Raw genomic sequence first — 16434 nt, forward strand, 5'->3', positions numbered from 1 at the left:
TTGGCTGAAAGTGCACATTGCAAAGCAGATAAACAGCGCATTTGATCATATTCAGACCTCAAACAAAATTATTTCCCATTGAAACGGTACAACTACGCGAAAGAGAGGACCTGCATTTCCCACCGTCCGTCATTGGCACGACTGGTTTCGGTTCCTAATTTTCCATACACAACATAAATTACGTTAAATAAGTGTTTTAATGCTCGAAGATGATAGATGAGATAGAAAATATGTTTCCCGATCCTAAATTAGTTTCCCACAAGTAAATTAGCAGGTCCCCACACCCGGTCAGTTGGGTGGGTGGGTGCGATTTGACGTACCCCACCTGTCGCCACGTGACGCTTGCGAAGGCGTGCGTGTGGGGGTGCGCCGCGCATTAGCGAGGGATGGATAGCGGGTCTCAGCCTCCCCACCCCACCCCATTCAGGCATACCGTAAACACAGTTTGGAACAGGCAATTTTATGACTTATTTCAAGAGGGCTTCAATAAAAGTGACGAGTTTATCGCTTTAACGCTTAAAATAACGTTGAAGCCAATTGAGTTATGAGTTACGGACGGAGCCCTGGTTCAGGCCACCCGGGTGGCCCATCGGCGCCTTTTTTTTTATTGTTGTACTTTACCGGATGCAGGCGTGCGGGCGGGCTTGCCTATCGTCGTTCTGCGAGGCGCCTCACGGCCCCGTGCGAGTATGCAATCCGTCCGCACGCCTGCATCCGATACAGTATAAATAGGAGAAATGACGGCGCCGATGGGCCATCCTACACAACAATCATGACTCTCATCATCATCCCTCCTCATCCAGTCTAAGTTACTCTTCTGACGTCTTTCATGATTTTCAGTCCCAAGTTTCAAAGTTTTTAGTTTTAATGTTACTCATCACTATGTGACCTTTTCTTCCCAGGGAATGCTTTGATTTGCTACTGTGATGGCGCTTGTCCAGACCATGAGCCTAATGGAACATGCATTGCACCACCAAACAGCTATTGTTTTGTTGCAATGAATGAGGTGGACACTTCTGACAATGTTAAAGAAATTGAAATTACCTATGGATGTTTGCCCTCTAATGAAAGAGGACATATGCAGGTAATTAGTGAATTTCTTCACCAGCTTGTGAGTTTTTACTTTTCTTGTGTACTACTCTTGTGCTTACTTTTGTTCAGTGCAAAGGGAATCAAGTGCCACACTACCTTCAGAAATCAATAGCCTGTTGCAATGATAAAGATTTGTGCAATCATAACTTACACCCTGAACCATTTCGAACAAGAACTACAACACCTCTTCCAGACCACGGCATTTCTGACAATTCTATGCCATACATTGCATTATTCTTGTCAGTGTTCATCTGTTTACTATTACTTGCAATATTGTTTATTGGTCTATGGATCTGGTAAGTGACACAAATTACTTTCTCTTTTAATAAAATTTATCTATCTAAACTAATACATTATCTGTCTTTAATAATGATTCAGGTATACACGCCGGGAAGCTCAGTGGAAAAACAAACTAATACAGAATAGTAGTCGTAACCTTTACCTTACAAGTCATGGTACACTTCATGATCTTATGGAACAAAGCTCTGGTTCAGGATCTGGGCTTCCACTTTTGGTGGGTATATCATATATTTAAAGACACTTTTTTAATTTAGGTTTTTTATGAATATGAAGGAAAATATGAAGTAACAAATTTTACTACCAATTACAGGTTCAGCGAACAATAGCCAAACAGCTTCAAATGGTTGAGTCTGTTGGTAAAGGAAGATATGGTGAAGTATGGCTAGCTTCGTGGAGGGGCGAGCCTGTTGCTGTCAAAGTATTTTTTACAACTGAAGAAGCTAGTTGGTTTAGAGAGACAAATATCTATCAGACTGTTCTCATGAGACATGAAAATATTTTAGGTATGTAATTTTAAAAGAAGTTCTTTATTGTGTATTTACTTGCGGTTGTCCACAGAACTTTAATGCAATGTTAATTTTCTTTCTAATTTAGGATTCATAGCTGCTGATATAAAGGGCACTGGCACATGGACGCAAATGCTGCTGATTACTGATTATCATGAAAGAGGTTCATTACATGACTATTTACAAACAAATGTTTTGGATTCATCATCGCTTCTGACTATGGCTCTTTCTATCGCTAGTGGCTTAACTCACTTACACACCGAGATATTTGGCACTAAAGGGAAACCTGCCATATCTCACAGAGACATTAAAAGTAAGAATATTCTTGTTAAAAACGATGGACAGTGTGCCATTGCAGACTTTGGCTTAGCTGTGAGATATGTGAGGTTTGTATTTTCTTTTTTTAAATAAAATCTATCTTTCCCATCTAGTAAGTTTTGTTGATTTTTAAAATATATTTTTATGTTGCCTTTCTTGTCCTTAGTGAACGCGATGAAATCAATATTGCTCCAAATGCCAGAGTTGGTACTCGGAGGTATATGGCTCCAGAAGTATTGGATGAATCACTTGATACATCATCATTTGATGCATTCAAGATGGCAGATATGTATTCATTTGGTTTGGTTCTTTGGGAACTTAGCCGCCGCACTGTCACGGGGGACAAACAAACAGTTGTCGATGATTATCAGTTACCTTACTGGGATTGTGTTCCCAGCGATCCATCCTTTGAAGATATGAAAGATGTGGTGTGCCTCAAAAAAATTCGTCCTCCTCTACCTGCGCGCTGGCAATCTGAAGAGGTAAGTTAGTCTTATTATGAGTAGAAGGAGTTAATCTTATCTTAGTTAACAAATTAATGTAAAAATCAATATTTACATTTCAGGTTTTAAAAATATTAGGAAAGGTTATGCAGGAATGTTGGCACCCGCATCCTGGGGTGAGGCTTACATCCCTTAGAGTGAAGAAAACTCTTGGAAAACTCTGTGCTAGCAGCCACTACAAAATAGTTTAGTATGAAGGACTCATTTTTCAGATAGTTTGCATATTTTTTTAGGATTGCTAATTTGTAATGATTTGTCCAAACCTTTTGTTTAAAACTCATTTTATTGTTATGACCAGTGAAAGACAGAAATTTATTTTTGGTTTTGGTGTGTGTTCTGCATTTTTTTGCAGAACAAAAAACAAAACAACTTCAAACAAGAAAAACAACCTCTTTTTGAAATTGAATTTTTAAATTTATTTCTCATTTATTCATAATATTTGTGTATAGCTTGTGTGTGAGTGTGTGTGTGTTTTGGCGAGTCTGTATATTTGTGTGGTATTTGTTGTGAATGAGAATATGTGAGTGAAAATTAATATAAGCCATAGCTCCTAGTGTTAAGCTCTGACTCTGGGCTGCTGTGGCATAGAGCAGTCCGTCCATTAGAAGTACAAAACTATTTTCCACCCAAACTTAAATCGCTAGTTTTAATCGAACTCTGCCTTCACCTTACCTCTTGGTTTGTTTTCAGAACTGTTTTGTTTTCTGCATTTTGGATCTTGAAGGTGATGGTGATGAACTCAGAAACTCACAACTTGACTTTTGATGTTTTGAGTTACGAATTTCATCTCCTCATACTTACTTTTCTTTTCCATACTGTCATGGTTGAGCTTATGTTTGAACTTGGGAAATTCTAGAGGTATCCCCAACATTATTGTAATATTAAGTTTAATTGTTATTAGAAATTGATCAGAAATAGTATTATTGATTAATCACTTTTATAATATCCTTAAGATATTCAGGAGAAGTGTAAGAAATTGATGTAACTTCCATTCCCTGTCGAGCCACAAATTTCCAATAGCAGTTGTGTCAGTCTAGGATCAATGCACATGGCTGTCGGTGCATCAACCACAACCACTGGTGTTCTGTGTTGGGTACATCTAATGATCATGGCAGCATCTGTGACTTATGCCTTTTGGGCCAGACGATGAATGGCTGTTTCATCTTTTTTACCTTCTCACCTAATATTTTACAGGGTTTGTGCTGGGGATTCAGGAAATTGACCAAACTATGGTGGTGTTTTCAAACCTTTCTGAGCCAAAGTAGCTTTATTTTTTGGTGTCAACTTGCTCCAATGTCATTTTAGAAAGTCAGGGATAATCAGAAATTTTCAGTCTGTTTGTCAGGAAAAATAAAAATAGGTACCCGTCACGAACCCTGTAAGAGAGTATAGCTTAATAAATCTATAATATTTCTGAAGATTTCTGATAATACTCAATAGTAATTAAATTTGATGTGACAATAATTCAAGGTGTTAAAACATGTCTAAGTAACCTCTAGAGGAATCTCTAGTCCACTCTTTGAACTGCCATCATTTCCTGATTAAGTGCCAAATAAATTTATTAAGAGCAGCAAACATGAGAAGAGAATATTCATTGTATTTTATTTTATTCTATTCATATTGATAATTAGGGTATTTTAAACAATGTTCTTAAGATATTATGAGTGGAAAGTTATTTATCTGAAGAGAACTGCAGAGGAAATTTATTTCAGCATTCACATTTTAATGCTTCATGAACCCTGTGTTCTCGTCTTAATTTTATCGGATGCCTATTCTATTTAAGTCTGTTGATTTGTCATTTATCATCCACTTGTCACTCCTCTCAGTGAGCTCATATCTTTGTTCATTACTTCTAAGTTTATTGTTCTTTATAGTATTACTTTATTACTGGCAATAACGCTCAAATTATTTTATTGTTGTTGATTTGTTCTTGTATCACCCAATATCATTGAGAAGATGTTTCTCCTGGGTTCAGCGAATCCCCTCTCATATCTTGATTTTTAATTGAACTCACCAAATGTTATGTATTTATTTTAAAATTTCTTTTCCTCAGGCTGGATACATTTTCTAGGTCTAGAGTACCTAGTAAACTTGACAACTACTGTTGTATTCTGTTTGTTTTTCTTTTTTGTTTTATTTTTGTGTCAGGAGCAATGTTAATATTGACATAATGAGATCTCTTCCTATGAATTGCAACTGCAGTCTGTTTCACTCCAACAGATGTTAATGTGTCAACTACTTATTTTTAAATCTTATCTATTTAAATTTGGCCTACATATTAGTAATTTTAATATGCACAATAAATACTTCTGTGATATAATTGTTTGCTCCCAGGGTTTGTATGCACACCCACTGGCTGATCTACAGCTACTGCAGCTTTTGGGTATGGTTCTGAATTGCAATTTACTCAAATGGTGTTGACCAAACATTTGTTTTCTGGGAACCATGAAAATGTGTTCTTGTACCCTGTATGATGTACAGACAACTTGAAATTGTGGAAGACTTTTGATACTCAAAATTTGTCAAACCCCTTCCTTTTTTCTTAGTACTGTTGAGAGCTGGGATCAGTTTCTCTCTTTCTTTCCTTCTCTCCTTTGTTTTTCGTTCTATTGTTTCTCTTTGGCTTGGTTGCTGCTTTTTGGTTGAGAAATGGAATCAAATCCTTCTGATCACTTGTAAATACTTTCGGTCTCTGCCTTTGCATCCGTTATTCCTAACTGGCTCAATCGCCCATCGGATCAAATAATATATTTCATTCATAATTGTGTCTACTCTTGGTCTGTTTAAGTATTTCTATGGTGATGTTTCAATTTCATGACAACGAAAGGGAAATTGGAGAGGACGAATAATCTCCTAATGCTTCACCAGCCTGCAAAGAGTTTCCATTGGTTTATCTTTGCTTGAAGGAGGGTAAAAACTTTTGAAGATATTCTGAAGGAGGCAAGTAACTGATCTTTAAGCTCACAATAAAAGTATCATAACCCAGTGTTATGCAATAATGTGTTAAATTCTCATTTCTTGGCCTTATACCTAAAATTTTGTGTAAAAGAACTTACAATTTAGTATTTGCTTTGTTAGTAATTACTGTAACTGTATAAACTTGTTCATAAGAAGTGTCTCAAGGTGCCTGGATACTCATGTTGAAAGGAGACTGATCCTTGTGATTAAGGACACAGTGTACTAAAATTAATTCACTAATAATTTTCAATTTAGAGTGTTGTTCAACTGCAGATTTTTGGGCACCTGGCACCAGGGTACTCGTGTAAAATATATTTTTTGAAATTAAAATCTTGGTTTATCAGATTTGTGTTTACACTAGTGTGAAAATGACAACCAGTTCCATACTTTGTCTGCCTTCTTTTGAGCAGCTTTTCTAGAAACCACTTCAGATGGTTAAGATTTGATGATCAAATGTGCAGAATGTGAATTAAAAGTCTGTGCGATAGTGAAAGCAATAATATGTTACTGAAAGATTTTAGTAACCTTCTCTTTCTCTCTCTCTCTCTCTCTCTTTTTTTATTTTTCCTTTTTCTTTTTTGCTCTTGATCCTGCGTTCTATACTGTCTTTGTGTTATCGTCAGTGTCATTTTTCTCATTACTGTCATATTTATTATTGTTATAAAATAATAAATGTAGTATGGCATCCATACTCCATTATGTATCTCTGTCACAGTGCTGAAAGGAAACATATTCAACAGCTAATTGTAGGCATATCATACCTCATCATCAGATTTTTCAGTTTTAGACTGTGGTTATTTGAAACATAATGTACAAATTATCATATTATGCCAACTGAAAAGCGCTTGAAAGAGTAATGATCTCTTTGTTTCATTTTGGTGTTTTCTTTTGTGTATTATTTGAACTAATATTTATGATAAAAACATGACACGCTGAATTACACTTGCATTATTACTTTACACTTAAATCCCATCGAATTTTCAAATATTTCATACTTTGCAACTTCCCTCTGGCCCTTTGGTGTACGTGTAAATTCCTCATCGATGGGTACTTTTTTCATATTTCCTGTTCTCTAAAAACTAGCCTCTTACTATGCTCATTTCTGAAACACCACCTCCTCTAGCGACATCTTGAGTTCGTTTTGACATGTATTGCTGTAGCTGGTTATTTTCATTTTCCTTTTCCTCTCCCTCCGATCCCGATCTTGTTGACATGTAAAGGGAAAAAGACATGAGCTTGTCTAGACTTGTGACTGGGTGATTTGACGAGTTTCACCACAACCTCCGTTCCCCGTATTGTGAACGGTAAGTCTCTAGCACCTTTGTTATTCGACTTGCAAGGAAAAGTCGTTACACTGTTTTCTTATTCTTATGTGCATATCCGCTGTTTGGTTACAGTCGACTTCGCCCATATTTCCCAACGCGATCTTGCATATGTGTTTTCGCTGGTGACATTGTAAGTATTCATAAAATACCACCCATTCTTCATGAATATCGTTAATTCGGACTTTACCGTTATCTAATTACTTAGCACGGTCAAGTCTTGTCCCCAATCGATTCTTATAACCTGGAAGGGCGTAGCGTGACAATTTATTATGAAAGTTTACTTTTTTAAATTCGACTATCTGAATGTTTGTTTTATCTCACTCAATTTACTTTTCTGTCGCTTTTGGTTACTTCTTATTTGCCCATAGTGCGGGGGACTAATCGAACAGCATCAGTGTCATTTTTTTCTCCTTTGATAAAGCTAGGCAGATAGGGTTGCCACCACCTATGGTCATTCTTTATAATTTTCTTATGTTTTGCAATGGAAATTATCTAGTGTGTGAGAGAAATGTTTCTGTTTTGTTTGGCCTATTCATAACCTTGGGTTAATGTTTGAATTCTTGATGTGTGGTTTTTGGGGTGGGGGTGGGGCATAACTTATGATGGCTGAGGAAGAGGGTCATATGGCAACTAATCACCTTGTAGGTTTGGTTCCTCTATAGTGGTGCAATACTTAAGACAAGAAATTATTTGCAACATTTCACACACTTTTTGCATGGTGTTAAGGGGTGTATGCAAATCTCTTCCATTTGAGACAGCTGTAAATTTTTATCTTTGGTTTTATTTGGCATTTAACTTTGCATTTTACAGTCCTGGTTTTCCTAAAGTATCTTACTTCTGGCTTATGTAGATAATAAACATGAGGTATATGCTCATCCATTACATATTTCTTGTTAGCCAAATCACCAGAGCCCAATTTATCCCATGAGATAGCTTAATCCTTCTTAGGAGTAAGCAATTTGAGTTAGATTAAAAGTTATAAACCTTAATATGCATGGGTCATGCCCATGATGGATGTGTCTGGCATTCTGGCTCAGCAAGTACCAGGGAAACCTGGTCTACTTAGATAATGTTTTTTAAAGTTCACACAATAATTTATAGACAAATGTAGATTTTTAAAACTATTCTTATTTTTAAAATTCTGAACAAGCGTCTAGGTTGAATTACGCAAAGTAGATGGAAAATAATAACACAGTTAATGAATTAGTTACAATTTTCTGTGTAGCCCAAATCCTACTTACATTCATTTAACCAGTTGAAGAAATACTTAATTGATGGCCAATGCATCTTTGGGTACAGTGAATGATTAATAATATATCTTGTCGTTTATGTATCCATCTATCGTATTAGGCCTTTGAAAACAAGGAAATTTATTTGTATCTTTTGTCTCATGTTTAGGCCAAAAACTTGGTCCCAGGCCCACCAAGATTTTACATCACTGCTCTCTTTTCTTGGTCCAAGCTTTAGAAGTTTTTGAATACATATTTTACTTCTGATTTCTGACCAGTATCAGTGTATACAGCATTTCAAGCCATATGTCTCGAGTAAGAGAGTTTGGGATTTACATCATGATAGCCTCTTCCAAGTAAATCATTCTAGGAATGAAAAAATTCAGTGAGGAAGTAAACTTAAAAAAAAGCTATTCAGATAATTCAGTCTTTACGGCTTTCCCTCCTAGTAACTTGCATTGTTACCCCGCATTGAAATGCTCATTCTCCTATCAGCACAACTCCCTCCACTACTGCTGCTACTACTTCCTCCATGATATGTTTGACTAGACAGAGAGGGTGGTGGGTAACGCCAGCGACGAGGTCTTGACAACAAGTGGCCGTCAGTGGATGCTCTTGCTCGGAAAGGTGGCAACGATGATTCCATAGATACTTCACTATCTCCTGCACTACTTTTGCGCTCTGTGACACCCTCTTCAGATTCATCCTCTTCATCTAGTTCGACTTCGGTCCATCTTCGACCTGGCATGAAAGCAAAAAATATGAATTAATTCATTTGTTTGTTTGTTTTTCTCTTACAGGTGTTCAGCAGAATGGACACCTCTACTTGTGAAATTTCAGCAGAACCAGACGGAGAACATAATTCTTCCCTCCTCAGTAACTGTGAAAACTTCAGCTATAATGAAATATCAGTTAGTTCTGAGAAGAACATTCAATCTGCCTCCTGCAGTAGCAATATGGAAGTTGATGAGGCTCCTTTCAGCCATAGAACTGGTGACTTCTTGCCTCCTTTTAATTCAAGTATCTCATCTGGAGATATTTGTTTGAATGATGTTGAGGTAGAGGAAACAGTCAGTGTGAGAGATATTGACAGTTTGACAGAGAAGCCTGTCAGAGACAACTCTGAGTTTGACCTCCCGCCTCCTTTAACTTTAAGTAACTCCTCTGGAGATATTTGTTTGAATGATGGTGGCGTAGTGGAAACAGTCAGTGTGAGAGATATTGACAGTTTGACAGAGAAGCCTGTCAGTGACAACTCTGAGTTGGCTAAAATTATTAAAAATCGTGGCACCAATCCATTTTCTGAGTTTTCTGACTTTGTGCCTTTAGAACATGTGGAGAGTGTGTTAAAAGTTGACACAGAAGTTAAAACAGAGATTGAAGATGTTGCTGAATGTGAAATTCCCCCTGAACCTTGTGTTTCTAAACTTGAATTATTATCAGAAGATGAAATTAACTTTGATGGTATTTCAAGGAAGTCATGTGCTGAGTCATCAAGTTCAAAAGATGGTAGTCCAAGTGAACCAAGTTGCTCAGGGACATCACGCACAGGCCTCCATTCACTGAGCTCAGATTCTGAAGATGATTTGCCATCAATCAACATTCCACTTCCGTTCAAGAAGCGTAAAAGAGAAAAACCTGTTGAAATAATTAGCAGCAGCAGTTGTAGTGAGGATGAAAAGTCAGACATAGACTATGCTAATTTGACACCTGAACAAATAAAAGCACTCATTGAACAGGCTAAACGATATGGCAGAGTGAAAAGGTGTAAATGTCCCAAGAAAAAGTGGTCTGAACTACCCATTAAGGGTCCTACTCAAGGTTCAGGAAAGTGCACTATAGGAAAGGGTGACTGGAGTGAGAATGTCTCCGAACCTTGTCAAGAATGTGCAGGTGGAACATGTAATGACAACCGTCATAAACGTGGAAGACATGGCAGAAGGAGAGTTCAGCATACACGTAGCATATTGTCTAAATCAAGAGCCCGTGGTACAATTGGTCTAGATGTTCCTATTATTGAATTATCAGACTCCGAGGAAGTAACTCCTGCTTCAACCACTGTCGTGTCAGAAGTTACCATCAGTGCTGTTCCTTCTGGAGAATGTATAGTACTCTCCTCTTCAGAAGATGATGATGATATTGTTTGTGAAGGTGTGATACAAGCAGAAGTGAAAGCTCAGGCAACAGAGCCAGAAGTTACAGCCAAGCATATTAGACCTGATGTGGTTGTACTTAACACTTCAGCTGCTCCAGTTCATTCTAGCTTCCCCTACTTTTCTCAGTCGACTTCTGTATTTCCTTCCTTGTCTACAGCACCACTATGTCCACCAGTACCTCTTCCTACTCATGCTGTATCCCTAGGGCAGGACTCTGAAACTTGGCCGGATCTTAGTGTTGACTTAGAAAATTGGGATGTGACCATGAATCTACTGGCCAACATTTGTGGGCCTCCGAGCACTGATGGCTTGCTTGGAAATGATTCGCGAGTAATTCCAACACCACCAGAAAGACCACCAACACCTGAAGGATGGAGCTGTCCAATATGTCTGGAGTCAAAAACAGCAGTTAATGAAATAATGTCTACAACCTGTGGACATGTATTCTGTGGTAATTGCATCCGTTCTGCTGTTAGGATACATAAAAAGTGTCCAACTTGTCGGAAAAAATTAACTATGAAACAGTTTCACAAGATATTCCTTTAGAGATCAAATGTATTGCGCAAATACCTCTTTCTTTGTTGGACGTACTTTAAAATTGATATTATTCAAGCCTGACTTATAGTTTTGTATATAAAAATTTATAATTACTTACATTTAATTTATGTTGTCTACTTATAGTTTGAGATTTTCTATAGATGTCTTGAATTGAAAAGTTGTCAAACCACCTCCTACATGAAATATGTGGTATAAAGCACTACAAGGTGGTGCTGGCATATGTTAGTGTAGATCTGAAGTGTACAAACAAGTAGGGTGAAATATTTTGTGATGAGGTACTTATTATTATTTCTCCCCTAGTAACTTTTCAACTGGGCACTATTCAGCTATAGGTGAAATGTCTATCGGTTCTATCTGGTGTACTTTTTATCATGTTTCGATGTAAATATTGTGGACTAGAAGACTTATGTAAAATTATGTCTAAGTAGTTATTGCAATAATTACTTTTGACATTATCTGCATTTGTAAATTTATTTCCTTTTTTTTAGAAGTTCTATTTACTTATGTTACAAACTTTTAATTTTTCATTGAGTTATCTTATAAGATTTTACCTAATGACAATTTCAACCTTTTTGTACATTAGTGTTTCTGTTTACTGCTCCTCTTGTTACCTTTTCAACAAATTGTTTAATTCTGAGTGATGCAGTCCAAATTGTGAAAGGCTCAGGTGACTTTTCATTGTCCAATTTCAAAGAAAGAAAAGTTTCTTTCTATCCATTCAAATGTATTACTTTTTGCTTGAAACACATCAACCTTTATTTATATAACATCATGAGGACACCCTACATTTGGAACATATCTGTGATCTTCATGTAGATTGTAAATGCAGAATATCTGCCCCCAATTGTCATGATAGTTTTATGTGTTTGTCTATTCATATTTTTAAATAAGTTCAATGTTCTTTTTTTCTTTTTTGTTTTTTTGCTCCTAGTGAACCGTCTTGGTATTCTGCATTTGCTCTTATCTCCCGTAAATTATATTTCCTATACCTCAATTAAAGTTTTCAAAATGATCACACCTGTGTTTGCTTCATACATACCTATTGTGCTGAACGGTGCAGAAATATTAGACCGGCTGTTTATGAGAGCTGTGGAACTTCCGTTCATAGAACCACAAAGGGAACGTATTCCGGATGATTCGGGACTGACTAGGGGCTCGGAGCGGGAGTCACTGGAAGATCGCTTCAACTTCGGGCACTTGTTGTGCACTTTCCAAAAGTGGCACACGTCTCGAAACACCGACCAAACCTGTACAAACATCAAGCAGATGTAAGCTTAGATAGGTTTGGTGTTTAATGTCAGCTATTCTGCCTGTATGGCTACATCTGCCAAAAATTAAATCAAAATGATCAGAATACCCTGTTGGGTTGAATTAATTTTTTTTCCCTTTAAGTGCTGAGCCTTTTTTTTCTGAAGATTTCTTCACTGCGTATGCTGTGTTGGTCCCGAATTGGGAATAGGAGAAAGAAAATAAGTGGGGTGGCTAGAGGAGAAGGTGGCCGTGTCGAGGTCTCCGGGGCCTCGAATCGAACCCGTCTTTATGTTCGGGCCCTGGAAGCTGCCACAGCTGATCTAGGGAGGTGGGGCTAAGGTGTAATCTCTATTACACCTTAGGTGGGGCGGGGTGATGTGAGTCACTCAGGGGGTCCAGGCGTATCATGATGCGAAAGTAGGGTGCTCCACGCCCCCCCCCCCCCCCTAACTTGCCTGCTCGAAGTCCTCGCGCACAGAGATTTCGTGGAAGCAGACGCAGCCGATCTCCTTGCTCCTCCGCTGCCCGTCCTCGGGGGAGACCATTCGGTCGCCCCACTGGTCGATCTTGTTCCCGACGAGGACTACCGGCACGTCCGACAGCGATTCCTGCAACACACAGAAGAGCTCATGGGGAAGTCCTACTGACATCCTCGGGGTGGGGGGTGGGGGGGATTGCATAACAAACCTTGGAGCTGTTGGAGCCCAGCCGACGTTTCCTCTTGTTGTAGTTGATGAGGAACTTGAGGCGGTTGCACTCGTCGAACGAGCACTTGTCCGTCACGGAGTACATGAGGATGAAGGCCTCCGCCCACCGGATGTTCGCCTCCAGCGTCAGGCACTCGCTCTCCTGGAGCAAGACAGCAAGACGGGCGACTGGTGAGAGGCTAACAAGGTAAGGCTAAGCAGAAAGGCGTGGCGGCGCGTAGCGGGCCGCAGGGCATTCGGCGCAAGGCGACAAGGTGCGGGCAGGCCTATCAGGCGAGCCTATCAGGCGAGGCGGCCAGGGCCAAGCTGGATAGCAAACACGCAAGGACTTCCATACGTGGGGTTGCGCTGCGGTGTCGAGAATCTCGAAGAAGACCATTTCGTTGTCCATGATGGTGTGGAAGTTGTACACCTTCTCCAGGTTGGGGTCGTACTCGCCGATGAACCTCCTGGTGATGAAGCGGACCACCAGAGCTGCAACAGACCGTCCCTGGCTGTGAGCTCCGCGGTGCACCAGGTCACCCCTACCCGCACCACTGCTCATCTTCATCCACCCAGACCGCACAGATCTAGATCTCCTAACGACTTGGTCCTCTTAACACCCGTCCCATTTCAGATGGAAGTAGGATTTGGGGCAAACTTTGCGCGGCGCATGCGATCAAGTAACTAGGAACAAGTTTCTCACTCTATTCCCGCGGTCCCCTCCTCCCTCCCTCTTTCACACCAATCTTCCCGCACTCCGCGTCACATTTACTAAACCCTCTTGAAACCACCCTCATCCTTCCCCTCCGTGTTCCTCGCGGTCGCGCCCAAATCTCCCGGAAGCATCCTGGAAGGCAGGCGAGCATACGGGCGAGCAGCCACTCCCCTCCCTCCACAAACTGTCAGTTGTAGTCAATTGCCAAACACTTCCACCATGTTGCACCCTTAAAAATTTTAACGGATTCCACTTGAATATTTACAGGGTGTCCCATCATACACGCACTGTACTGTATATTTTTTTGTAACACTATTCAAAGTGGAAAATTACCTTGATTTTTTAAAAAGGAAATTCCTTGATTTAAGGATACCATTTTCTGGGTGCATAATCACCATTCCCATCGCGCCCGCTGCAGGTCAACCCGCTGCCCCGCCCCGCCCTCGCTCCGCGCCCGAACCGCGCGGCCTGGCCGCTCTCTATTCTTTTATCTCGCGGCGAGCGGCCAGCCCGTTTTGTCTTTCTTTTCCCCTTTCTCTGGGGCACACAGAACTCATCAGGGACTGAGGAGCGGCTGTGCCTTTCTGTCGCGGAGCGTGCCAACTGAAGTAAGAGGAAAGAATAACGTTGAAAAAAAAACTTTCCTGAACTGCGACACATTTCATTCCGATTTGGAAATATCGAAAATGGTACTAGAAAAAGCCTTCGATGTGTGCAATTGGTGTAGTGGGAATACGGAGCGTATCAACGATGGAGAATGGCCATGGCCATGGCCAAAGCCCGGGCTTGTGCCTGTTTTATAAAGCAGAATTCGGAGGCATTCGGAGGCGCAGTGTGCAGTCACCGTAACTAGCGCAGGATTTTGATGATAATTATTTATCCCCGAAGTATCAGAAGGAAAGGACGCGATCCAAGCGCAAACAGGTCGAACCGGCGACTGACGTGGAGAGCATCAAGGCCGATCATAGCGTCATCGGCGTCGGCGCGACCACATAATGGTCACATAGTGGTCACATAGTGGCCACATAGTTGCCACATAGTGGCCACATAGTGGTCACATAGTGGTCCAGAACGATGGCCAGAGCTCGCTAACAGCTTCCGCACCGCACCCCTTCCCCATTTTGTCCCCTTCTAAAAGTGTCCGTTTGTTTTAATTTCCCCGGAAGCGTGGTGGCTCGTTAAATTCGCGCAGGCTGCCAAGCGAAAACAGAGAGATGAAAATCCTGCTCAGATTGGCGCGGCTTTGTGGTCGCCAAGTCAGCCGTGTCGTGAAAACCGCGCATAGCTCGCCGCCGCGGCTCCTGTTACTGGGGGCGTAACGCGACCCCTAACGCCGCGAGCTCTAAGCGTAATGAGAGCACCGAGGGGAGCACGCGCGGCGGGGCGCTCCCACCACGGCGCTCCAGTCACGGCGCTCCAAGCACGGCGCTCCAAGCAAGCACGGAGCCCCAGGCACGGCGCTCCAGGCACGGTGCTCCCGCCACGTCACTCCCGCCACGGTGCTCCCGCCACGTCACTCCCGCCACGGCGCTCCCGCCACGTCGCTCCCGCCACGGCGCTCCCGCCACGGCGCTCCCGCCACGGCGCTCCCGCCACGGCGCTCCAGGCCCAGGCACGCCGCAGCCGCACCTCGCGTTCGAGTTCAATCTAGCGAAAAATCGGTGTCGTGCCGCTGGGGTGGCGCTGTGTGGATCGCGTGGTCTGGGGGCGGAGCAAGCGCCGGCAAGACTGCGAATAATTTTGCATTAATTTGGGGGCGCAGATTGTCGCCACGACCCTGGCTGTGGACAGGAAGCTGCCGCCCCCGCCTTCCCCGCCAGGTCCGCCCCGGTATCCTAGACACACGTGCTCGCTAGCCGACCCCAGGCCCCAGGCTTCACCCTGGACCGCCCCTGGCCTACTCTCAGCCCGCCCGCGCCCGCCTCCCTGCCGGCCTGGAGCCAAGTTGGCTCTCAATTATCAGGCGTTTGAGCCCCGCCTTGCCCTGTCAGCGGCAGCAGTAGTGAACTGCGCAGGTGAGTTAGAGATTGGACCCCACCCAGGGGAGTGGGACCCCTCCGCCGCATAACCCAACAAGTTAACGCTCCTGGCCGGACACAAAGGGCATTCGTATTTCTGATATGTCACGGGCTAGGCCATGAGCAGGGTCATCGGAGAGCTTCCGTGGGAGACATACTCCCCGAGCGCCGCTTGTGCCAGAGCGATTTCCCGGGAGTTTCTCCTGGAAGCTGGAAGTTCTCCGATGACCCGGCTATACATACGTCAGCACAACCATTGAATCCGACTGCTTCCGCGCGATCCACTTCCCTTGGCCCGAGGATGCCACGAGCCGGGCGGGGCTGGCGGGTAGCGAGTAAGCGGGCCATGGGTGGGCTGGGGCAGACTCGCCCCCAGGCACATCCTCCGCACTGCCGCACACGGTGTGGCACACAGTGTGGCACACAGGTGGCGTGCTCAGCCATCTGGATAATCCGTCTGGACGTCCACTTGTTGTGCTCGGTCGCGCTGTTTGCCTCGCTCTCGACCCAAGTGTCCGCTCCCCAACTTGTGGCTTTATTTATCATGGTTGTCCCCAATCTTCTGGCGTGGCGTAGCGCGGCGCAGTGCGCCGTGGTGGAAACAATACCCTCGAGGAGCAGAAGAAAAGAAGGGTGGGTGCGGCGGGGCCGCGTTCCCCGCCCCTGTCCTCGGGCGGCCGCTACTCGAGAAGGTGTCGCCCCGGGGGAGGGGGTCAGGCTCGGGCAGTCCGGGTCCGGGAGACGAGGGGGAAGGAGAGGACACGATTTGCGCTTTTAGACCATCGGGGAGGGAGAGAGAGAGAGAGGGGGGGGGGG

The 16434-nt window shown here is 42.6% G+C and overlaps 3 protein-coding genes across 3 annotated transcripts in view; 2 read left to right on the forward strand and 1 right to left on the reverse strand.

Annotated features, from left to right (window-relative positions):
* LOC113203102 (bone morphogenetic protein receptor type-1B) overlaps positions 1 to 6617 on the forward strand; it is an 8579-nt gene extending 1962 nt beyond the window's left edge. The window contains exons 2-8 of the mRNA XM_026417601.2: positions 903 to 1084; positions 1162 to 1388; positions 1471 to 1606; positions 1703 to 1895; positions 1987 to 2284; positions 2383 to 2698; positions 2782 to 6617. Coding sequence (XP_026273386.1) covers positions 903 to 1084; positions 1162 to 1388; positions 1471 to 1606; positions 1703 to 1895; positions 1987 to 2284; positions 2383 to 2698; positions 2782 to 2910 — 1481 coding nt within the window. The 3' untranslated portion in view covers positions 2911 to 6617. The remainder of the gene's footprint in view (positions 1 to 902; positions 1085 to 1161; positions 1389 to 1470; positions 1607 to 1702; positions 1896 to 1986; positions 2285 to 2382; positions 2699 to 2781) is intronic.
* Positions 6618 to 6797: 180 nt separating this feature from the next.
* Positions 6798 to 11960, forward strand: LOC113203101 (uncharacterized). Its single transcript, XM_026417599.2, has 3 exons — positions 6798 to 6981; positions 7075 to 7132; positions 9032 to 11960. Exon 3 carries the CDS (start codon positions 9044 to 9046, stop codon positions 10931 to 10933), a length of 1890 nt encoding a protein of 629 aa, XP_026273384.1. The 5' UTR covers positions 6798 to 6981; positions 7075 to 7132; positions 9032 to 9043; the 3' UTR covers positions 10934 to 11960.
* Positions 7764 to 13580, reverse strand: LOC113203103 (ras-related and estrogen-regulated growth inhibitor-like protein). The gene is made up of 5 exons (XM_052270139.1): positions 13241 to 13580; positions 12884 to 13045; positions 12652 to 12804; positions 11985 to 12192; positions 7764 to 8972 (listed from the first exon to the last, which is right to left on the reverse strand). The coding sequence occupies exons 1-5, from the start codon at positions 13451 to 13453 to the stop codon at positions 8677 to 8679; spliced, it is 1032 nt and encodes a 343-aa protein (XP_052126099.1). The 5' UTR covers positions 13454 to 13580; the 3' UTR covers positions 7764 to 8676.
* Positions 13581 to 16434: the final 2854 nt, after the last annotated feature.

This window comes from Frankliniella occidentalis, unplaced genomic scaffold (assembly GCF_000697945.3).
Source record: "Frankliniella occidentalis isolate FOCC.00 unplaced genomic scaffold, Focc_3.1 Scaffold111, whole genome shotgun sequence".
Lineage (NCBI taxonomy): Eukaryota > Metazoa > Arthropoda > Insecta > Thysanoptera > Thripidae > Frankliniella > Frankliniella occidentalis.

What these genes read in the sequence shown, in the direction of transcription:
- LOC113203103 (XM_052270139.1), bottom strand. Translation starts at nt 13,453, where the DNA reads ATGAAGATGAGCAGTGGTGCGGGTAGGGGTGACCTGGTGCACCGCGGA. An exon ending in TGGGCTCCAACAGCTCCAAG is followed by an intron (nt 12,805 to 12,883) that starts GTTTGTTATGCA and finishes TGTGTGTTGCAG; the next exon opens with GAATCGCTGTCGGACGTGCC. An exon ending in TGCGCGAGGACTTCGAGCAG is followed by an intron (nt 12,193 to 12,651) that starts GCAAGTTAGGGG and finishes ATGTTTGTACAG; the next exon opens with GTTTGGTCGGTGTTTCGAGA.
- LOC113203101 (XM_026417599.2), top strand. Translation starts at nt 9,044, where the DNA reads ATGGACACCTCTACTTGTGAAATTTCAGCAGAACCAGACGGAGAACAT.